At 47.5% G+C, this 22,607-nt stretch overlaps 9 protein-coding genes across 9 annotated transcripts; 5 read left to right on the top strand and 4 right to left on the bottom strand.

Moving 5' to 3' along the window:
• Positions 1–329: 329 nt before the first annotated feature.
• BDR25DRAFT_321298 (translation initiation inhibitor) lies at positions 330–1,066 on the top strand (the record flags this gene model as incomplete). The annotated part of the gene is made up of 4 exons (XM_033691956.1): positions 330–486; positions 534–624; positions 850–951; positions 988–1,066. The coding sequence occupies 4 exons, from the start codon at positions 330–332 to the stop codon at positions 1,064–1,066; spliced, it is 429 nt and encodes a 142-aa protein (XP_033555066.1).
• A 912-nt stretch (positions 1,067–1,978) lies between these two features.
• On the bottom strand, positions 1,979–2,617 carry BDR25DRAFT_276064 (uncharacterized protein; the record flags this gene model as incomplete). Its single annotated transcript, XM_033687535.1, has 2 exons — positions 1,979–2,191; positions 2,249–2,617. 2 exons carry the CDS (start codon positions 2,615–2,617, stop codon positions 1,979–1,981), a joined length of 582 nt encoding a protein of 193 aa, XP_033555065.1.
• Positions 2,618–2,886: 269 nt separating this feature from the next.
• On the top strand, positions 2,887–5,412 carry BDR25DRAFT_348477 (uncharacterized protein; the record flags this gene model as incomplete). The annotated part of the gene is made up of 15 exons (XM_033694419.1): positions 2,887–2,978; positions 3,038–3,056; positions 3,091–3,257; positions 3,284–3,435; positions 3,470–3,666; positions 3,712–3,781; positions 3,843–4,012; positions 4,044–4,102; positions 4,153–4,536; positions 4,572–4,617; positions 4,718–4,738; positions 4,767–4,857; positions 4,963–5,036; positions 5,088–5,199; positions 5,255–5,412. The coding sequence occupies 15 exons, from the start codon at positions 2,887–2,889 to the stop codon at positions 5,410–5,412; spliced, it is 1,812 nt and encodes a 603-aa protein (XP_033555064.1).
• Positions 5,413–5,440: 28 nt separating this feature from the next.
• BDR25DRAFT_348476 (uncharacterized protein) lies at positions 5,441–7,368 on the top strand (the record flags this gene model as incomplete). The annotated part of the gene is made up of 15 exons (XM_033694418.1): positions 5,441–5,502; positions 5,535–5,789; positions 5,824–5,846; positions 5,875–6,039; positions 6,088–6,149; positions 6,176–6,227; positions 6,275–6,348; positions 6,388–6,474; positions 6,548–6,563; positions 6,624–6,680; positions 6,764–7,007; positions 7,031–7,135; positions 7,195–7,232; positions 7,270–7,304; positions 7,333–7,368. 15 exons carry the CDS (start codon positions 5,441–5,443, stop codon positions 7,366–7,368), a joined length of 1,311 nt encoding a protein of 436 aa, XP_033555063.1.
• Positions 7,369–9,032: 1,664 nt separating this feature from the next.
• On the bottom strand, positions 9,033–11,350 carry BDR25DRAFT_276062 (DWNN-domain-containing protein; the record flags this gene model as incomplete). The annotated part of the gene is made up of 3 exons (XM_033687534.1): positions 9,848–11,350; positions 9,455–9,733; positions 9,033–9,259 (listed from the first exon to the last, which is right to left on the bottom strand). Exons 1-3 carry the CDS (start codon positions 10,986–10,988, stop codon positions 9,033–9,035), a joined length of 1,647 nt encoding a protein of 548 aa, XP_033555062.1. The 5' UTR covers positions 10,989–11,350.
• An 844-nt stretch (positions 11,351–12,194) lies between these two features.
• Positions 12,195–13,616, bottom strand: BDR25DRAFT_205874 (RNA-binding domain-containing protein; the record flags this gene model as incomplete). Its single annotated transcript, XM_033684471.1, has 2 exons — positions 12,195–13,382; positions 13,434–13,616. 2 exons carry the CDS (start codon positions 13,614–13,616, stop codon positions 12,195–12,197), a joined length of 1,371 nt encoding a protein of 456 aa, XP_033555061.1.
• Positions 13,617–14,803: 1,187 nt separating this feature from the next.
• BDR25DRAFT_309018 (uncharacterized protein) lies at positions 14,804–15,374 on the bottom strand (the record flags this gene model as incomplete). The annotated part of the gene is made up of 3 exons (XM_033691047.1): positions 14,804–14,909; positions 14,970–15,251; positions 15,331–15,374. The coding sequence occupies 3 exons, from the start codon at positions 15,372–15,374 to the stop codon at positions 14,804–14,806; spliced, it is 432 nt and encodes a 143-aa protein (XP_033555060.1).
• A 387-nt stretch (positions 15,375–15,761) lies between these two features.
• Positions 15,762–18,045, top strand: BDR25DRAFT_299883 (RabGAP/TBC). Its single transcript, XM_033689247.1, has 6 exons — positions 15,762–15,858; positions 15,912–15,933; positions 16,004–16,013; positions 16,067–16,177; positions 16,230–17,577; positions 17,691–18,045. The coding sequence occupies exons 1-6, from the start codon at positions 15,835–15,837 to the stop codon at positions 17,955–17,957; spliced, it is 1,782 nt and encodes a 593-aa protein (XP_033555059.1). The 5' UTR covers positions 15,762–15,834; the 3' UTR covers positions 17,958–18,045.
• Positions 18,046–18,396: 351 nt separating this feature from the next.
• On the top strand, positions 18,397–19,611 carry BDR25DRAFT_365344 (uncharacterized protein; the record flags this gene model as incomplete). The annotated part of the gene is made up of 4 exons (XM_033696887.1): positions 18,397–18,725; positions 18,818–19,368; positions 19,414–19,511; positions 19,564–19,611. 4 exons carry the CDS (start codon positions 18,397–18,399, stop codon positions 19,609–19,611), a joined length of 1,026 nt encoding a protein of 341 aa, XP_033555058.1.
• Between the last annotated feature and the right edge of the window lie 2,996 nt (positions 19,612–22,607).

The following is a 22,607-nucleotide window of genomic DNA, read 5'->3' as shown; positions in this document are numbered from 1 at the left end:
TATTACTTTATATAGGGCTAAAGTGGGCTGTTTTGCGAGAGAATAGGGTAGTTTTAGTGGGGGCTTAGCAAAAGTGGCCGGCCAACCTGTGTGGCCGGCCAACCTGTTAGGTACGTTATAAAGTTGTTTTTTTTTTAAAAAAAATTTAATAGTATAATACAAAAGCTTAAAAGTAATAACATGTTTTATATGCAAGCGCTATAGCATCTCTACTAAAACGTCTACGTAACAACAATATACAACGCTACAACTGTAACGATTCGCTTGAATCGTTTTTGAAAGGGCCTTTAAAGTGGGTGGAGTTTGATTGGGAGGGGGCAGAAAGTACGATGCCAACTAACGAAAGCACAACAGTGAAGAAGGTCTATGTTAATATTCTCATCATCATTATCCTTGCTTTCGCCAGCACAGCTCTTGTCATACCCTACCAGAAGAATTTTACTCAGCCTACTTTCACGTATCTTAGAAATCAAGGCCCTATCTTATGTGTGATCTTACTTCCGTGTGTCACCATATCTTCTGATCTGATCTAGCTTCCGGAGTTCTCACAACGAAGGATATCGTCTATACCGCTAGCACAGTGCCTTCTTCGAACGGAAGTATCGTCGAAGGTGGAATTAGGCCGTAAGTTAGAAGCGCATACTGTATCTTGTCACCTGATGTGGAACATAACCTGAGTAGTTGAGGAAAAAAATTACTATCCTATGAAGTTTCTGCCTCATCTCAGCAAGGGGTTTAGCAGGCAAACTATCTCTTAGTTATGTTCTATGTTATAAGACAGCATGTTCTGCCTCTCTCTTGTATCTCCTGTCACGAGTCTAATCTTTTGCAGCCTCAAGTTCTAACTAGCATCACTGCTGTCCTCAAGGAAGCTGGTACTTCATGGGGCTACGTTCTTGAAATTACCGTCTCCCTCACACCGATGGATAATTACACGGCTATGAACAAGGTGTAAGGCCCTATGCTGCCAATACCGATGTCGGCAAGGACGGGTGTGCAAGTTGGGAAGTTACCAGGGAGTTTCATGATTAAGAAAGAGGATATAGCCGCAATTCAGGACAGTTGATATTGACAGTTAGGTCATCGCGCAGAGGGAAGTACCATGTTCCGAAAAAGAAGCAGTTGAGAAATCTGACACATGGGATTCATATCGCTCACAATACTAAGATTATTCATCACTACAAACGAACTATGGGCTCTGGGCCGAGTACTGCTTGTTTTCACAAAGAAAATTCATGCTAGGCGCTTGCGTGATGCAGCCATACATTAAGTATCCCGAGATACGTAAGATGCTGTGCACTCTATGTTGGCATCTCTCATGCTCATGTTCTTTGTAGAACGAGCTCGATTGAAACCAAGAGAGGAGAAGAAATCCGACATCCTAGTCAAGACCATCGGCTTTACATCCTTGTAGAGATCGCTTGAAGATTGCCAACGCAGGACAACGTGGAGGGGAAGCCTTTTAAATCATCAAGATTCGTGATATATTTGTGTTTAAGATATAATACATGGGCATATCTCATCACCTGGCGAAAGCGATATACATAAAGAGATGATGATTACAATGAAAAGAAGGCCGGTGTTGATGAAGAGGGTATAAAATTATTGGGTATGTAATGGTGTACATTTTGCGTACAGGTGAGCAAGTAAAGATACTATATTGTCAGCTTTTTCTCTCAGTGTTGACGGGAAAGCAGGTATTGTGCGGAGACAGACCATCACAGGTGTAGGAAGACAGCATCTAACTTGACCGAGTAGATAGCCATGTTTGACAACCCCAAACGCTTGAATCTCTATGAGGATATGCTTTAGACACATGAATGATCAATACAATTCCGAAGTTGTCTTGAGAAGTTGTAATTTTTGGAAGGTTGTATGTACAGTTCCGAACCTTTCGGTTCTCTCATTCCCACACATCTTTATACAATACTCCTTTTCTCTTCTTATTAGATCCAAAACAAGCCCACAGTCCCCTTCTCTAACACTTCCTCCAGTCGAGATGCCATGTCGCATTCTTGAAGCTGAAGCGCCCCGCGTCCCCATTGATCACTGGCCTGAAGTTGACGTTCAAAATTCCTGGACCACTGCCAGAAATACATTTCGACCACTTCTCTGGAACCGTTGATCGAATTGTGACAGCCCTGTTGTAGACATCGGTATCCGCATTTGTAATAGTTCCCTTGGCGATGCCCTATTTTGCAATATTAGCTTCGCTGCTCTATATCTCCTGAAACGTATCAAAACTCACCGTATCATCAGCCTTCTCACTCCAATAGACTTGCGTGAAGTAGTCTAGCTGCGAATTTGGCTTCAACATCACGTCGCCCGAATATGCTACATCTCTGACAGCAACCTGCCATCCTGATGGAGCTTGAGCGGCTTGAAGGTGGATTTCGCAGTTCTCGGTGTTGTCGGAATCGAGTTGGTTGAAGGTGAAGGTCTTGACTTCGCCAAATTCCATCGGTCCATAGTTCTTCACTGATGAGGCAGAGGTGCTGGGGCAACCAGAGCCTGACCACGAAAGAGAGGAAATCTGAGGTACTGGATCGGGGCATACGGCGGCAACGAAGACGGGCGCTGCAGCTGCTAGAAGCAGGGTAGATGCTGAGGAACGCATGACGATAGGGATCTTCGATATAATCAGGGAATGAGTATGGTAGGGCGCTCGAACGGATTAAGGGGAGCTTGTAGATGGGCTTGTTATGGATCTGATTGCTTCGATAGTGACGTGTTGATCTCAAGGTCGCGGCGCCAACTTATATACCACAAGCTATGCCAGGGCGCACGCTCTTTCTCCTCTAGAACGAAGCCCATGGATTGCAAATCTCTAGTTGCCACAGTATCACACCGTGACGTTAAATTTCGACAGTAATAAGACAAAGTTGTATGTATAGGCCAGAGCAGGGCACGGACGTATTTAGCCAGATTAAACGGCCAGCATTCCCCGGAGCACGGTTAGCGATTTTCGTTGCAGCGAGGTTGGGGGCTAAAAATAGCGACAGGGTAATATACATCAATTGATGGAAGATGATGGAAGACCGGTCTGGTTTCTCGCCGTCCTTCTAAATGCGTGATCGTTCGTGAATGTAGCCTCTTTTCCGTCGTGTTCTTCATCTCGCTCTTCTACTCCTTGTTCCAGGATATGGATCGATACAACGCCCGGATCATTTTGACCGTTTGAAGATCGGATTTCGCTTCCGTTCATATGATCCATGGATGGAGACGCTGCCCAATAAATTTCGGGGGCCCCGAATCACGTGAGGGAAATAAACATCTTCCCAAGATCTGGGGTACATCGGGTGGCTGTTGGACTATTCTTAGTAGCAAGTCCATATACTTCACTTTACCACACGTTCAACGAAATGAAGTCGCCGCTGGACGAAGGGCAGGTCAACGGGCGGCACGTGAGTGAACTTTGGCAATCTGAGGACAACGGTGCACCAAACATTTCATGCCTACCAAGTAATAGTGAAAATGGAGAAGTGGAAGAGCCTGAGGGAAATGTATAACTGCCTGAAACTTTCCCAAGCTCACTCCAAAGGAATATTGGATGACTATATGCTTTCTTCTGCGCTCTTTGAGCAGTATTCTATCAGAATGGCAATGCTTGAATTGACGCACCACTTACAGTACAAATCTCAACCACTGCCACGCTTTTTAAATGAGGTTAGGGAAAAGAATAAGCCCACTTGTTCACTCATATCTTGGTAGCGAACGTTGAATGAACCTCCACTTCTCGCACTAAGTTGTTTGATGCACCCCGATATGACAAATCTCAAATGTTCAGCTTGAGAATCAAGATCCACGCACCCTACATGGGCTTTAGTTTGTCAAATGAACAGTGGAGAAACACCAGCATGATATCGCTAATTCACTCCGCCTTATTCTAGTGGAGTGCCACCTTTCCGTTGCTGTGAGCGGGGCGCATTTTTTCGATTCCAGAACTGAATATGTGTTCAGGGACATGATTAGGAAATCTATTTCCATACTCAAGAAGTTACCTCCAGTTCGGGTCTGTGTAACTCTGTTCGGCAATCCCGCAGAACTTAAGGGCGGATGGTATAGTGAATGATGCAGTGGGCTTTGGTTTGGCAACCTTGCGGTAAAGTCTTGTCGGTTCTTTCGCGGCTGTTCTGCCATGTCCTTTATTAGCCATATACAGTTCTTCATGATAATGTGCGCTCTTTCTCAACCGCTCTTTCTTCCCGCTGGTCAATCTTACCACCTTATGCAAGTAGATCCGAAGCCGCCTCATTATGGGATCCCTATCATGGGGAGCCAAACGTGTGTATTTGGCAACCACGCCTTAGAGAAACAGGCCCTGAGTGGTCCTTGGAAACCTATAGCTAGAGCCCTGTTTCTAAGCTGTAGAAATCAGCGCTGGGAAACAAATCATTCGGGAAAGAACAAGTTAGTGGATTTTAGAAGGGCCTATGGAGAAGTTAGCTCAACAAAATTATTAACGTTAGATCTTTACCCACATACCAATGAGAGACAAACTAGTGATCTCGTCCATGGTTGCCAAGGAGCGGAAAAGTAAGATGTAAGTCCTCTTTCTCATGTCTCCCCAGGGTCAATATGTGCACAATGGTCGCCATGCTAGGTAGACTGCAACAAGTATGTATAGCATTTTATTACCTAACACGGGTTATAATTAGATTAAGGTCTATCTACAAAGTCTGTAGCTAGGGTTACTAAGAACGTTAACAGGATGTAGAAGTCTAGTGGAGTGTCCGAGGTCGATAAGAAAAGCATGGAATATTCAGTATTTTGATTATAGAGCGCTCGATATCTCGAGGGATTATCTTACAACTTTAGTGGCGGGGTTAGAGTCTGTGGATAAAGAGACCGTTGCAGGTTGAACTATAGAGTGCAACAAGGCAAAGTTCGGGTAAGGCCTTAAAGTAACATAACTTACTTTTTATGCTCGCTCGTATGTTTATTCCTATGCACATGCGTCAGTTGACGAGAAAGTTGCGCCTACGGTGGCATGGAACTCCATATGTACACCACGAGTCTGGTGTGTGAGAGAAGCCGTCTCCCGATCTTGAAACCCGACTCCATATCTTCTCCACCATTCCTTTTAGATATATCATCGTAGTTCTTTCATGAAGGACAGAGAAATACACTCATCATGCGAAGGGAATGCGCCTTCCACTCCTGCCCACCAAATCAAGCCCATCGATGCCTCATGGCATGGTACCGGATTGATCATACGCCGAAAAAAAGGAATTGAGCGCTATTATCCGTCAAGGAGGCTTCATTTATAATTCGACATACGAGGAAACAGATTGTTTCCCGTACGCCCCAATGGCTGGGTCGGATCTAAAATTCAAGATACCACCACTCATATCTACCGTCGGCATCGAAGCGTCCAATTTCGAGGAAACTCATTCCTTATTCCCTCACTAGCTTCTAAAAATTACCTCAAGAACGATTCATGTCTTCTGGCCTTTGTCAAAAATTCAATATAGCGGAATACATTTTGAGAAATAAGTACCTGTCATCTCGCTAAGATCAATGGACCCACGAAGATCCCTATGGGAGACTGGACAGGTCAGAATTACTCGCAATCATTATGGTACTCTCTTCGAAGCTTTCAATTTGCCTGATCAAGTAGATCATGCCGCTCACCAACTTGCAACTTCAAAGCGAGCTGTGCAACGGAATATGCGCTGCATTTGGCTTCTTCAAAACACGAGTACAGAGCATTTATGGACGTGTGCGGAGTCGGTGAACGCTATTCCTAGAGAAAGACTTGTAGTAGATTTTGTATGGAAAAGGCGGGCGTAACCCTTAAACTTCATCGGCACCTGTCTTCAGAAATCGAGATAGGTTCGATCGACGTCCCGACCACAGGAGTCCACGTTCCAGTACGAATTATGACGTTGGAGATAGCGTTCTTTTGGCTTCTCTTTTCGAGGCTATCATATATGGAGATTATTGCTGGCGCCTATGCGTGTTGTAGACTACATCGAGAGAGCCATGTCACTAGTGTGTTCCACAGCATAATATCACACAACACGGAATATAACCAGGGTCGATTCTGTGTATAAAGTCCTTTTTCCATGTAAGGAGGGGTCTGAGGAGAGTACATTCCTGCCCTAAATTTCCATGTCATTCTCCATGTTAGAAAAGATGGAGCAGTGGTCCTCTGTCACCATCGAGACTCGAGTCAGGGACATTCTCAGCCTTAGAGGGTCTGAGATTTAGCGAACTCAGAGCTCGTCATCGATTACAAAAAGGACTTCCGATTCTTACATGTGGGGGGCAGCTCAGCTGTCCCAAAAAAAGAAAAATATCTTCAGTAATGATGAAAGTCCCAACCTCGAGTTTCTCGCTAAAATAGTTGCAAAAAAAAATTAAAAATGAGTCTATGCTTTCGAGACTTCAAAAATCTCAGGGAATTCACATGGAATTCGACTTTCCATATCTGGGACATGGGCTGCAAAGTTTAATTGGCTCTGGTACTTCGTCTATGTGCTACCCAAGATGAATAAAAAAAGCCCTGCAGCTAAAGGCATATCTGATTTTGAATACCATTCAGAAATACTTATCCATGGGTCCTCGGAGCTTACATATACAACTTACGCCAGCTCTAACAGCATTTACTATTCCCTCAGCAACCTCAACCCCTGGAATTGATTCATCAAATTGCTCAGGACAGCACCTAGCACCTAGTTAAGAGAATCCTTCATATCCTTCTTGTGGATTCTAAATAAAGAGAGGAAAGCACTATGCATTGTCCCACATCTCTCAAAAGCTCAAGACTCCACAACATGTCTGGAATCGACCCTTGTCGGCACGTCATTTAGAAAATGCCGGGCCTCTCATACCATGACTAGCTTTTGGATCGATCAAAGTCATCTCACAAGCTATGCACATGGAAGCAACCTCTCTGCTTCTCTACAACTAAGTGATTGCAATCAATTGGTTATCCTGTTCGTCAAACAAAATGGTGCAAGGAAACTTTCTATGGACTTTTCCGGGCCGTTTCCAAACCGCAAGTGAACAAATGCATGAGTCCCAGATCGACTCCTTCTCATTTAAACAATAAACATTTGGATTCTGACCAGTGTGCCAGGAGCCTGATTCAATATCTAAATCCTACTCAATTCTCACGCTTGAGATATCCGTAAGGCAGACCTCCTAGGACTCCGGATACACTTTTCTCTCATCCTTTAAACTTGGGAGAAAACGAAAGGCGGCAAAGATATGTCGCTTCCTGTTTTGTTTTGTATATTAGAACTCTATCAACTATAAATGTAGGGGTGAACGGTCTCGCCTACATTTTCTGCATCGCTGTAACCTATCTGACATGGAACGTGATAGCACCCTGAAAACCTGCTATTTCACAGAACTGAGTAATGTTGTTTTCCTTCCGCCAGCGCAACATATTCAAAAAAAAAAAAAAAAATAGGCTGAAGGTTTGATGTAGCACGACTTTGCGCTTTAAAATTGGCCAGCCATAACCTGTTTGTATATGGGCGGAAATGTTTCCCTCTGGTTTCTGTCGAGAAATAGTGGCAAATGATGTGATGTCTGGAGTCTGAGTCGAACTTTAAATCGGAGGATGTTTATCATGCATCTCCTGGCTCTGCCTGTTGGTCTTCATAAGCGACATTAGCACCTATAAATGTCGATCAACTGAATCTCCCAAAATTAACAGAGGATACTCTCAAGTGCATTCGGCGGACTTCTAGCACTATTAGAGCACGGAAAAGTTGAAGGAAAAGGCCATGACTGGGACTTGGATTGAGGCTCAATCTGGCACAAAAACCCTGGGTGAGGCTTGGAGAACTTGAGAACTCTAGCCTTGAAAAAAGAGGTGTACATCAAGCTCGTGATACTTGAATACTTGGTGCTGGCAAGGAACGCGGACACCTTGCATCTCTTCAAAGCGAATATACCAGCTCAATCCAGGGCAAAGGGCCCAATCGTAAGATCAACATGATTACCCCTAAGCCAAGTTGAAAATCGAGATATGCAGTACTGAATGAGGACCGTGATTGGTTTCGTTGCACTCACAAAGACAAGCAAATGGAAAGAACCTGTTGCGTTAAAACGATGGTAGTAGACTTCATACCGTGTCTGGTAGAAAGAAAGAGGAGGAGCGATTGTAAAAAGAGACATGAAGTCTTACTAAGTATTCATGGTCATCATCATTGCCATCGTAGAACCATCTTTGGCAACTTCTGTATGTTCGATCTAGACCAATTACAGCATGCTAATACAGAACAGGGAGCGTAACTGGAGTAGAGTTTATTTATTTAAGCTGATGCCAAAACCGGGGGAGAAAGTTATTGAGTTAAATATTTTGTTTCAAATTACCTCTGCTTCGTTCCACGCACATTTAGGGAATGAGATGGAGTGGGTCATAAAGCAGCATCGGTGGAACGATTCATCACTACCACACTGAGAGTCCACATAAACCTCCTATGTGATTGAAAGTTTTGTATTGGACTACAGGCTGTGTTCTACACAAGACGCCGCCTTACGAAGCAAGATCACGTCCACCCACAATTTCCATTAACCCCCCTAAAAACCATAAGCCCACCAGCTCTAGCCGGCCAGAGCAATTGTCCTGTCTGTTCTTTCATTTATTCTTATCCGTTGCCGGGGCCTTAGAAACGCCAAACGCCATCGCTGCCCATCCACCCACCAGCCATAATCCAGAAAGTTCCACTCAAAGAGCAGTGAGTGCAGTGTGTACGCAAATGGTTGTAGACAGAGGCCGCCGGTTTGGATCGAGTAGTCGAAGATGTAGGCGTAAATGCTGGATTGTATATCATATAGAGAAGTGGGGCGAAGCGAAAGTGTGTGGGGTGTGTCGATCCAATGCAGTGTCCCGATGCATGCAAGGGTTTTCCATGTTATTAGCCGAAACCGGTATCCATTCGCAGAAAAACAAAAAAGACTCCGAAGAGAAGAAAGAGTAAAGTACCACCAGAACCGTAACCGTAATCGTAACCGTAAGCCGTGAAGCATTTTCTTAATAAGATAGTGCATGTACCGTTTCTCCTGCAAGCCGCTCAGACGTAGTGGTAATCTGTGGGACGCTGCCTCCGATTCCGATTCTGGCTACGCTGGGGGTTGAGAGGCTTGCGTTCATACGCATCCTTCTCGTTTGGTTGTTCAGAGAAGACGGTTCGCTGTTGATTCGGGAATGGGGCTGCATTGTTGGGCATGTTTTGTTGGTAGCCCATGTTGCCAGCATATTGATTCTGACTCTGATTCTGATTCCAGCCACCACCGTATCCTCCCATGTTCCCGTTCATGCCACCGTAACCCATATTATTGTTGTTGTAGCCACCATTCATGTTCCCGTAGCCCATATTGTTACCGTACATATTCTGATAGCCTTGATTGGGATAACCATTCCAGTTGTTCATGTTGTAGCCGTTCATGCCGTTCATGGCATTCATAGCTTGCATGTTTGGTGGCACCGTCATACCCATCATCGGATTCATGGGCATCCCCATGCTCATGCCCATTGAGACGGGAGGCACCAATGTTGGCATATCCTTTAGCTCGGCCATGTTTTGGAAAAATTGTTTCTCAAGGGCAGACATTTGATCGTGTTCTGCTTTAGCAGCCTGCTCCTTCTGTGCTCGCATGGCCTTAGGAGCTGTTGGAGGCTTGATCTCGCTGGGAGGACTCTTCCGTTTCTTGGATACCGAAGAGGTGTCAGTATCCGAATTGTTTCCACCGGCACCTGACGCGGAAGCCTTGCCTGTGGACATGGTTGCTGCTGCGAATGTGAGTGGGGACTTGACATCTGAGGTAGAGACTGGAACGCTACTTGAAGCTTGCTTCGGCGACTTAGAACCAGCTTGATTGCTCTCACTAGCCTTTGCCGTCTCATCAGTAAAGTGAGGCACAGAAACAGATTCATTGTTAGAGGGAGAAGAGGGTTTCGCAGCCGCTTTCGCATCATCCTTTGCCTGCTGTTCCTTCTCCACCTTCTCCTTGGCCTTCTCGGCCTCAAAGGCCCTGATCTTCTCCACCATGCCCTCATCAGCAGTGAGATCATCAATGAGAACTCCCTCCGTTGAACAGTTTGGACAAACCAAATCCCCATCTGCCAGTGCATTCTCAATGCAGTCATGGCAATATGTCGTGCTACAACACGGGGTCTGCACCGGATCCACGAACAAGCGCTTGTCGATAGAACACTCAAGTCCGCGCTCCCGAATCTCCTTATTGACGGCATCAACGTTCGCAGCCTGAGCCTTGGATGCGTTGGCCTTCTCCTGAAACTTCTTCCATGTCCTCTCATCCTGCAGTACCTTCACATACTCTCCTTCCGAATTCAACATAATCCCACGACTATCCTCCAATTCGTCCTCAGTCGGTTTAGCAATAGTCTGCAGGAACGACCGAGGAATTCCGGTAGTGCGCTTGGCGCGAGGCACAGGTTTGAAATCCGGGTCGTCGTTAGTGGGGCAAGCTTGGATCCAGTGACCCTTCTTCTGACATCGATAGCAAATGTATCCAGGCGGCGGATCATGTGTTGGGATATTCACGGGCTTCTTCTTGTGATATACAGGTTTTGCGTGTGACAAAGCCTCTTTCTGCTGGTCCCAAGCCTGTGCCGACTCTGCCAGGAAAGCAGCCTCTGCATCTGCCTCTGACAGTCCTATACCAGCGGTCGCTGTTGTGATGGGTTTGGTGGTGTCGGCTTTCTTGATAGCTCGGACGGGGGCGCGACCGGAGACGTAGCGGGCAGCTCGGCCATGGCCTCGAGCGGCCGGCCGACGGACTGCGATGACAGTGCTCGATCTCGAAATTATCGTGGTGTCATCGTCATACTCTTCCTTGGGCGAGTCCTCAGGATAAATGTGGAGGTCGAAGTCAGTGCCGTCGCCGAGACCAGAGGCCGTGATGATTTCTCGCTTCAACTCAAATACCGAGATGCCAGTGCCATCGAACACGATGCGTTCGGGCTCCTTTGAGTTCTTGAACTTGTAAAATACGGAAGACGCCATAGTTGCAAGTCGACCACCCGGGTCCGACAAGTGCGAAGTTGAACGGCTCTCTCACTCAGGCAGACACTCAAAGCGACAAACCAGTGAGGCAAAGGCGCAGAAGGTAGGACGAAGGCGTGAGTGATGAAGAGAGTGAAGCGCAACAGTTCTATTGCTATGTAGAGATGCAAAGGCGACCTGTCCTGTTGCTGCAGGGGAAAGAGAAAGAGAAAGCTGGCACGATGCGCACGTGTGGCAAGGGTGTTGCGCGTCGGAAGCTGAGGGAACGGAGTTGGTTGTGAAGTGGGAAAGTCAACTCGAGGTGTCGAGAACAAAGATAAAGGTGGCGAGTCGGACTACGAGTCGCGGGATGATGTAGTGAAAGAGGGTGTGGATGAAAGGAGGAGGTGCTTGTCAGTCGGCTTTGGTTGAACCGCCAAGAGACGTGGCTGACTCAGGCCGCAGATTTCTAAGCAAGCGTGATGCGGTGAAGCGGGCCAACCACATCGCTCAATTCAGATGGCTCGCTCATCTTCAACTGCACCACTGCACAAACAACCGAGTTATTCTCTAAAAGAGATCTCTGTCACATAGAACATCAATAACTTGCGACTTCAATTCCGCTAGATTCTCATAAACGGTGGCTAGGTTCACTTGGCATTTGCTGCTCCGAGACACAACAAGCCGTACAATCATTGATACATTTACGTCATGAGAACTTTCATCAACTTTCACTGACTGAAGAGTATGATTGTGTTGCATTATTGTACATTAGAGGAGCCGCCAGCAAGTACCATATGTCCCCACCAAAGAAGTAACCGCCACCCCAGAAGAGGAGTTTCCATGACCGAAGCGACGAGAAAGCTCTATATGTGGGACATCGAGTGCAAAGGGGGAGTACATGAAAGGTATGAAATGGCCCTCACGCTCTCTCCTTATCGTGAGGCAGATGCCATGAACGCCGAAGCCCGTGAAGAAGCCGCCCTTTAAAATCTGCTACAGAAGCCGCACTCGAATTAAGAGAGCAGTTTTCGACCATCTTGGAAAGGTTTCGAATTCTTAATAACTGTCAGACAGCATCTGAGAGATGGATGCATCATGTTCGGCAGCCGCCGCAGCATCCCACCTACTTGAACCTAGGACAGAATTAAGTATCGATTCCGAATGCCAAAACAATCGCACCGAAAAGGGAAATGGGTAGGAAAAGCACGCTCCAGGATTGAAATACTAACCACCACGTCCATGTTGTCCATACGGGTTGTGACGATAGTTGTTGGAGTTCCGACCACCACCTCGATAGTTGATACCAGGCTTGTTCGGATTCTTTGGTCCAGTCGGTGCGTTGGGAGGAGCATTGCTTGGTTGCGTTGGTGGTTGTGAAGACCCTTGACGACCCCGATTGTGTTGGCCTCCGCGTCCGTGTCCATGACCAAAGTTCTGGTTGGGCACGCGACCGCCAGAAGGTCCCTGAGGGGGCATGACAGGCTGAGGGATGTCATCATACATGCCTTCCCAGCTTGTGGGACCGCCTTGCCCGCCATAGCCTGCGGCTTGCTGCATGCGGCGAGCTTGTTGCTGTTCGTACTTTTGCTGCTCAAATGCAAGTTGCTCTTGCGCAGTGTAGGCAGGTCGGTTTGCTGCCGCCGCCATAGCCTGATTTCCTCCGAACCCCGCTCCAGCCTGTTGTTGCTGCATCTGCATCTGCTGCATCTGCTGCATCTGCTGCATCATTGCCGGGTTCATCTGCCCTCCCATCTGACCACCCATCTGAGCCTGGGGATGGGGACTTCCGCTTTGAGGCCGGTTCATGCCACCTTGTTGCATTGCCATCATTTGCTGCATCATGGCAGGATTCATTTGACCTCCCATTTGACCTCCAATTTGGGCCATCGGATTCGGCATGCCTTGGCTCTGAGCAGCGACAATTTGGTGTTGCATCTGCTGAAAGTACTGTTGCATACGCTGCCAATACTGCGCCATCATAGCAGGTGTCATCTGGTTGTTGCCCCCACCCTGCTGATTCTGGTTCTGGTTCTGTTGGTTTTCGAATCCAGCACTGCTGTCGTTTCGACCACCAAACTTTCCACCTCCCCGACCACCGAATTTCTTCTCCTCTTCGCCATCTCGCATGTTTCCACGCGGTTGAGCACGCTTGACTTCGATGGGCTTGCCAAGAATTTGAAGAGGCCCCTGCAAGGTAGCGTCAACAGCAGCATCGCCATCGAAAGTTACAAATCCAAATCCGCGGGGTCGGCCAGTATCTTTGTCCATCATGAGCGTGGCATCTACAACACGACCAAATTGCTTGAAGAAGTTCTTAAAGTCTTCTTCAGTTGCTTCCTGACTTACACCACCCACGAAGATCTTGCTCGTTCGCTCTTGCTCTTCTCGTGGAATAGCTCGCTTGGGGTCGATCTTGAGGGTATTAGTAATCTTCTCATAAGTCAAGGATTTATGAATGCTCACAATCTTTCCATCCAGATAGTGCTCCTTGACCATAACAGTGTTGACGCATTTAGGATCCTTGAATGTGAGGAAACCGAAGCCACGAGAGCGGCCAGTGGCGCTGTCGCGCATGACGGTACACTCGCTAACTTCGCCGAATTGCGAGAAATAGTCTTTGAGAGATTCTATGCAAATGGTCAGCATATCGATGCGAGGCAAGAGTGAACAGAATGGAAGGAGTAGAGGGGGGCGCATATGCATCGCTTGTGCATTCAAAGCTACTTACGTTCTGTAGTCTCCCAGTTTAGACCTCCAATGAACATCTTCCTGTATTTTGCGCAAGGTCGGGTTAGCAAACTGTAACATGAAGCACCTACGAACAACTAGATGCAAGCCTGAAAAAGAGACCAAGGGAAGCATGCGAGGGGGGTATATGAGTAGGGTTAGCATCTTGAGACCGCTATAGCTTGTTGCGGGCTCTCTTTCGAATCATCCAGATCCAGTCTATCGAATTCCAGATAAGGGAAAAAGGCCTGTGGGAATCCTCGATCATTGCTTTGTCGAAGAAATAAAATCCCAGTTGCGTCAGGAAGAAAGAAGAGGACTCCGTGGCGCAATGCGGGAGTTGTCGTGTTGTTGACTTGAAAATGACAGCTGCCGGCCGTGACAGGCAACCGCAAGCGAATGAGAGCGTGCGGCTAAGCGCATGCGCCTCCATTTCATGGAACTCGCGTCGCGAGTTACAAGTCCGAGACCGGTTGTTGATATTCCAAAACTCAAAGTCCTTTCCACCATTCGAAGAGCAAGTAGCCTCGGGAAAGGCACAGTATGGTTCGGTTGAAGCGTCTGTGTTTTGCTATGGATTTGAGAGTGGACGCCTGAAATGTCAGGACGTCCGCTATCTCGGTGGACTATCCTCAGCTTGCGTGATGGTACGCGCTATGAAGTACCTAGGTATATATCGACATGAAGCGCTGCCACTAGTGACGGCAAGCTGCGACATCCCTTGCGCGTCTGTCGTGATGTTGGACGATGAGTATAGTAGAGCTGTCGGCTACTCAAGTTCCTGATCCATCCAAGCATGTCAACGCACCGCTGGCTGTTATGTACTTGGAATGCTTCGCTCATGCCTGCCCATACCTTGGTAGATGCACGTGGTCCCTCTCACAGTGACCCAAGTTCTGAACAACTTCCAAGACAGCCACTGTCAACATTCGCACCATAGTGATCTTGATCGTTCTAACATCAGCCTCCACACTACCAGGTGCATACGAGGATCCTTCCGATCCGGCTGCTATCTGCACAAGACGCACCACCACGCGAGCTTCCGGCACTTGTGACTATGGCTGAGGCTTCATTCTCGTTGATTGCCGGTGAAACAGCGACAAGATTCAGGTTCCAGGCCAAACTTGTCCGGGAGAAATGCGAGGATCCGAATATTGGATGTAACGAAAGAGAGCTGCCACATTCGCCTCCTGCTGCGCTGCTCTATCGTGACTACAATTAAGGTGCGGGGGAACATTCATGGCATTGCAACACAAGTAGTTTTTCACTCACCCATCCTCTTTGACGTTGATCGGGCCATAGTTGTCATCATCATCGGCTGGTGCATGATCATATGACTGACTGGCATTGGCATTCCAGCCGCCTCCGTTCATATCGTAATCGCCACCCTCGGAAGCTGCCTCCTGCTTCATCGCACTATTGTCACCACCACCCACGCCGTTAGAAGCAGTGCTCGGCGCTGGTTCCTCGGCGGCCTTTGCTGGTTCAGGCAATTCTGACTTTGCGACAGGTGCGGATTGGGTAGGTTTGGAGGGAGCCTCATCGCCCTCGTAACTACGCTTGGGATTAGCAGAGTGTTACGCTGACAGGGTTTCCAGCTGTCGCTCTGGAGTGTTGCGCGCGTCGGGCTTACAGGTCGGCGAAGAGGTCCTCGTCGAGCTCTTCTGGGTCGGTCATCTTGCTATTATCCAGTTTGGGTAATTGGGAAGTGAAAGAAAGAGAGGCTGCGTAGAGCAGTTGTGCCGCTGCGAACGCGAGGCCAATGGAGCTCGTGCAGACGCGAGGGTAACTTAGGAGAAGCTCAGGTAGTTTATGGCGAGGGAGAATGAGGGAAAATAGACCAAAGAGTCGCGACTAGCCGCTGAGACAGGCCCGACGATGGCTTCTCTTGTCGATGATGGGAGGTGAAGGGCGAGGATGAGAGGGTTCGTTGTCGCGGAGGCAGAGTCTGACCAAAGAAAGAGGAGAGCTTGGCCAGAACGGCGCGCTAGTGAAAATACGGCTTAGCGCAGAGCCCCTCGGCCTTAGCAATCGCCGCAACGAGAGCTTGACGGCAGCCGCCGAGTAACGTGCAGGTGATGCCAGCTTGGAGCCACGGATGACTTCTGGCGGCCTTGCACTTGACTCTCTATACACAATGGCCTCCAAGAAACAGCAGCAGGTACGTGGCTTTGTCCCTTAGCTTTCACCAGTTCTCTAGCGCTAACAAGCAAGGCCCAGGAAATGGTGCAGGTTGGTTCGTAGCAACTCCCTCGACAATCATCACAGCAAGCGGCACAGCTAACAACTCGCTTTACATATACCAGACCGCTCTTCGTATGTTAGGCCTTTGAACCGTACATATACATATATTCATATTAGGACTTTAGGTCGGCATCTCCCTTTTGGCGGACGAGCTCAAATACCCCAAAGCCATACGAAAGCAAAAAGATCATTGGCGCTTCCTACTCGCATGCAGACATGCTGAATCTTGGCTCCTTGTAGGCAGAACTTTTGCAAATTTCGCCTCCTGACGCTGATGGAATCTGCCAGATCAGTCTCCGGAGCCAACTCTCGCCCCAGAACCCCGCCTTCGGCCGGCCACACTCACGAGTCAAACGCCCCCCCAGGACGAGTAGGAAGCACCACATCCCCCCCTCCTCGAGCCAGCTATACCTCCTTTCTGCGCGACACAAACCACGACTGGGATGACAACGAGGATGAAGGTGGCGACATCCTGCTCGACGATGACGAGGATGAGTTCGGGCTCCCAAGTATAGCGAGTATGCGGAGGAAAGACAGGCGGAAGGCACCAAATAAGGGGAAAGATCCTGGGGGGACAACCAGTCGTAGTAGTTTGGGGTCAACCGCATGGCGGGCAATAGACGCCGGAGACATTGCTGAGGAGCGGGGTATCCCCAATTACCCCACTACCAAAAAGTCAGAAGGAAAGATCCTGCGACCACAGTATCAGGAGATCCTTCGAGATCCAGCGAATTCGTTACATTTGATATCCCACGCTTCGTTGCCGCCCAATTCTTCTGCGAAAGATATAGAAGCCCATTCCGCCCGTATCACAAGGATCAATAAGTTCAAACGGATACTGCAGACAAGCACTATTTCCTTATCCGAACTACGTGACTCCGCATGGTCAGGCATTCCATCGGAAGTCCGCGCAATGACATGGCAGGTCCTGCTCGGATATCTTCCAACCAGCAGTGAGCGACGAGTTACCACGCTAGAACGAAAAAGAAAGGAATACTTGGAAGGTGTACGGCAAGCCTTCGAACGAGGTGCTTCCGGTAGCGCTGGTGCTGTCGCGTCTGGAGTTGCGAGTTCATCGTCTGTCCCACCCACAAACCGAGGCCGGGGGCGAGGTCTGGATGAGGCTATCTGGCATCAGATCAGCATTGACGTTCCCCGGACAAATCCACACCTAGAGCTTTATAGCTACGAAGCCACTCAAAGATCCCTCGAAAGAATATTATACGTGTGGGCGATACGGCATCCAGCATCGGGGTACGTCCAGGGCATCAATGATCTTGTCAGCCCCTTCTGGCAGGTCTTTCTTGGTGCCTATATCTCAGATCCAGACATTGAATCTGGTATGGACCCTGGACAGTTACCAAAGCAGGTGCTCGATGCGGTGGAGGCAGACACATTTTGGTGTCTTACAAAGTTACTAGATGGCATTCAAGACAATTACATCTCACAGCAGCCAGGGATACAAAGACAAGTCGGAAGTCTGCGAGATCTCACCACCCGGATAGATTCAAATCTAGCAAAGCATCTCCAGAATGAGGGTGTTGAGTTCATTCAATTCAGCTTTAGATGGATGAATTGCCTCCTGATGCGCGAGATATCCGTCAAAAACACTATCCGCATGTGGGATACATATTTGGTGAGCCATTCTCACATATAAGTCTCCATATATTCCCCATGGACGCCGACTTTCACAAATATCTTGCCTGCTTTACCCCCGTTTGAACCAGGATATGGCTAACAGCCGCCCAGTCAGAAGACGACGGCTTCTCGACATTCCATCTCTACGTCTGCGCCGCCTTCCTCGTTAAATGGTCAGAGCAGCTGCAGAAAATGGACTTCCAGGAAATCATGATGTTTCTGCAAGCCTTACCAACTAGACAATGGACCGAAAAGGATATCGAACTGCTTCTAAGTGAAGCATATATCTGGCAGAGTCTGTTTAGAGGGAGCAGCGCTCATCTAAAGAACACAGGCTCAAAAGGAGGCTTAGGTGTTGGTATGGGGCCGAACACATAATGGCTTGAATCCATCTGGAACTGTATATAGCACTCTTCTACATAGAAGCAGAATTAATGGAACGGAGATGATGCCGTCGACCCTGCTGGGGTTCCAAGGCTCTGAGGCCTGTCAATCCTGTGGCTTTAAGTCGGATTAGATTTCCGGTGATATTCAGAAATGTATATCTCAAGTATGGCGAATTGCGGAACTCTGCGTTTATTTCCGAAAGAGCTTGATTCCAGCATAGGTGCCGATCGCAAGGACGGTTCTCATGAAAGGAGAGGAAGACAGCCCCCCGCTTCAACCCCGCTTTACATCATCGTTAGTTTCTGGATACAGCAACTGCAAACAATAAATCCGGCAAGATCTTATCTCGTGCCTGCCCTTGATATACCTCGTATATTGGCTTCTTACTCTCTCACATCTACCAATTCAACTGTCACGTCAATCCATCAACATGTCTCCACCCCAAAGACCTCCATTTTCCTCCCTCCCTCTCGACAGAAATGGCCCACCAGGAAATGCATGGGGTCTCTATGGACCAAACGATGAACTTGGCGCGCTCAACATGATTACGCCCTCGACCGTTAAATCCGCTGCCGAAGAGATCCAAACTGGCGACCGCGTTTCGCTTGATTGGCACCTGAACTTCCCAACTTTCCCCTCATTCGGCCGTCCTGAATTCGGGTGGAAGATGATTAACAGATCCTGCCCTGATGGTACTAAAAGGATTGTGAATGACGACGAACTGCATATTAATACGCAGAGCTCGAGTCAGTGGGATGGGTAAGTGATATGCTTGATCTCTTGCTTGTACAGCGTCGAACACTCCCTTCCAAGCGAGAGAGTCAATACTCACTCTGGCTATATTTTCACAGATTCCGGCACTATGGGTATCAGAAAGCGGGATTGTATTACGGAGGCAGGAGTCAGAAGGACATTGAAACAAGTCAGATCATTGGTATCGATCGGATTGCCGCAAAGGGAGGAATTACAGCCAGAGGTGTGGTTTTGGATTACCCGGCGTATTGTACAAAGAATGATATCAAAATGGATGCGCTATCCGCGCAGTCGATTCCAGCAAGCCATTTAAAGGCCATGTTGAAGGACACCGGTGTGAAAACAAGGGACGGCGACATTCTACTCTTGAGAACGGGGTTTACGGCCGCATATATGAAGCTCGGGATGCAGCAGCGCAAAGATCTAGCGCTGAGACCGCCACAGTTTATGGGCGTGGAGAGTACGAAAGAAGTCTTGCAATGGATCTGGGAATCTGGGTTCTTGGCCGTGGCGTCAGATGCCCCGAGTTTCGAAATGAGCCCTTTGGTCGGGAAACATAATGAGCGGGGTGGGATTTGGAAGGGCGAGAGTTGGGAGGATGAGATGCAGGGTGGTGGGCTTGTGCATCAGTGGTGTTTGGCTGGTTGGGGTGAGTACGCAAATCTCTGACGGGGTGTGAAGCTGACTGATGTAGGCGTCATGATTGGCGAAATGTGGGACCTTGAAGATCTAACGACAAAAGCAAAGGAGCTGGACAGATCAACTTGTTTCGTGTCCAGCGTCCCGCTGAAGGTGAGATTGAAATCTTCAAGAATTCGAACGTCATAGCTGACCTATCGGATAGGTTCCAGGCGGTGTTGCAAGCCCACCGAATGCGGTTGCGATATTCTAGAATCCCGTACAAACATATTACTCACGCTTCTACCAACTACTGCTCCGCTTGTACTAGATTATGATTCTCCAAAATAGTGCCTACTCCAGTCGATCCCAGTACTCTGGGTGAGAACACGTTACCCGGAGAATTCTCGTATTAATATAGATCAATCTAAATCCACCGTAGGTCTCGTATACGCCGTTCTTTGCATCCCATAGAGTGTGGATTGCTGTACACAAAGGTCAGGATCACAAGTTGGCGTAATAATGCTCAGAAACTCAGGTTACACCGAAGGGATGAAGGGAGTATATTAATCCCATAACCACACTGGCATTCCTACCTAGCTCTATCCCTCTACTTCTCGCCTTCATTCAATGACCCTCCTCTTGACACAACTCAACTCTCTTCTCCATCAAATATGAAATCCCAGTTTATCATCGCCATCCTCCTCACCCTTGTCTCTGCCTCTCCCACTATACCCACAAGTCCAAAATCCACCTTCCTCCAACCCACACAGACCTCCGAGCCCGCCAGAATATGCGATAAAATATGTGCATTCGACCCTCCGATTTGCCAAAAAGGATGGGTATGTATACTCCTCTTTGCGGTGCTGAGGGGATGAATAGCTAATGTGGAGTAGTATGCTTGGAAGGCCAATGATGATAGTGTAAGTTGGCGGGCTTGGTCTGGCTTTGGGGATGAGTGGGCTCGGGAATTGGTTAGAGAGTGGATTATGCTGATGAGATGCAGGTTTGTTGGTCGTGCTGTAAATGTACCGGGGCTGCAACCGATGCTTGTACGCCAGAGTGGACTCATGGATGAGTTTGAAGGTCGTGTGGACAAAGCAAAGTCACATCACAAGACAAGCCTTAAGCCAAAATGCTCGACTTTAAATCGATATTTCAAATTTCTGCACACATTATTTTCATCTCCGTGTTAGATCTTGAATCAGCACATCACCAGGGCTTCCAACGAGGCGTAGTACTGTACGATTGGGCGATTTTGAGGCTGTACGGGTGAGATTTTGTGTACGTTCGTACGACAGGGAGGAGGAGAGGTAGGTGTACGTATTGTAACTGTTACAGCTCACGTAATCTGTACAAGTAGTACAATTTAATTAAAGTACGCTGTACTCTAGTTAAAATAACTAAGACTATAAGTCTCTAGAGACGCAAGATTAAGGTCTAATTAACTATAAAATAGCTATTTCTCTCTAGTAACAAGAGTAGATATGTTTACTTATAACACTAACAGTAGAGCTAGAGGCGGATTACCTTGCCCTGCTCCTCTAGGGGCGTTATATCTGCGCCATAAGCCTACACCTTTAACAGTGTACAATTGCCTCGCAATGTGATTGCAGTCCTCTAGGGACTACTGCAATTAATCTTTAGCCACAGCCTGTGTACTATCGCGGGATAAGGCAGGAGACGCAGTGTAGAGGGCTTTTAACTTCTGCAACCTATAAGACTAATAACAAAGGGATCTAATTAACTAGATAAGGCCTGTAAGGCAGTAAGAGGCGTAGATAGATAACTCTATAATAGAAAATAGTCCTTAAGAGGCATTTTTAAACCCTTTAAAAAGAGATTTAAGCGTCCTTGCAAAACTCTTAGCGAATTAGAGCCCTCCTACCTTTTTAGAACCCCTATACAAACTTCCTAAAGGGTAATACAATCTGTATTACGTACTGTACCTAGGGCATCATTAAACGTACGGTACGGCTCACGAACTCAGTACGTTTGTACTAAACACGTGACCGTTACGGTTCACTTTGTACGGACCGTAGTACGGCCCGTTGGAAGCCCTGCACATCACTCAGGAGATTTGAATACCAGTCTCTAAAGCCTTTCATCCAGAACCGGAAGAGGATTCAGAATATGGTCTACCTTCCTAGGCATTGGCAATCTCCCCATAAAATTCTAGTCTAACCGAGCCCAAGCATCCGCAATACGCTTGCCATTTTTGGACACTAAACGAGATGCAGGCGTCATTATAGGTCTCCATGCCGAACTGTATTCAGTGGCAACTTATCAAATTTCCACTTCCAAATACGATAGTTGTGGCACGTTTTTCAAGAAGTGGGAGGGATCCTGTGAAGACCGCAAAACACAATGAAGGGAGGTGTTTATATACATCAAAGGACTCGTGGGAAATTGCGCTTCTGCTTACGATACGCGTGCAAGCTAATAACTGCAAATTACAAGCATGTATACAGACTCTACTTCTACTCCTTCATAATTCACTTCTCGATGCCTGGGCATATCCGGCCGGTCGTTCCATTCTGATGATGAACACAAGCTGGCGGCCAGGACTATAATCCAGTTATTTATTTCCAGTCTTGTACAGAGTATTAATAAAATTGGAAGCAGTTATAATGAAAGGTTTAATTGAGTTAACTCTGTTGTTTCCAAGCAAGCACAACCTGAAAAAAGCCTTGCATTTAGTGGACGTAGAGAGTAGAAGCTACGAAGGAATTGGCGTGGGAATCTTGCAGAGGTATCCACGTATATATAACCAAGTTAAGCCTTCAAAAATAAGAAAAGGGTATGAGCCGGATTGCAGCGGGTTCTTGGACGCGCGCACAACTTAAAGCCATTGCTTCTGGGTTCAACGCATTCAAGCAGCTAGTCTTGGACTCGTATGGAGGAGAAAAAAGTACCTCCATTGGTTTTAGTTCAGATACATTCTTTTCGTGTCATGAGATATTTTTTGTAGGAGAAAACGTAGTCGAGTTGCACAGTTCAACCTTTCTGCGAAACTGAGCAGGTTTATATTGCCTCCCAGCATTGTCATCCTCTGTTTTCAGTGTTCCAGACTCCAAAGTGTAAGGATAACATATTTCGGTTGCGCACATCTTTGCAAAAAGACTATAGTCTTCCGCATGAATTGATGCGCCGTCAATTTTACGCCACAGTAGCGAGAATTATAGTCGAGAAGCCTCGATGAAAGGGCCTATACACCCTTTCAAAAGAAGAGTTTCTTCACATGCCATTCCTAGCGTACCTCCCATGGAT

This window comes from Lindgomyces ingoldianus (genome assembly GCF_010093535.1).
Source record: "Lindgomyces ingoldianus strain ATCC 200398 unplaced genomic scaffold BDR25scaffold_1, whole genome shotgun sequence".
Lineage (NCBI taxonomy): Eukaryota > Fungi > Ascomycota > Dothideomycetes > Pleosporales > Lindgomycetaceae > Lindgomyces > Lindgomyces ingoldianus.
The sequence above is the reverse complement of the archived record's forward strand: the minus strand, read 5'-3'. Positions and strand labels throughout refer to the sequence as shown.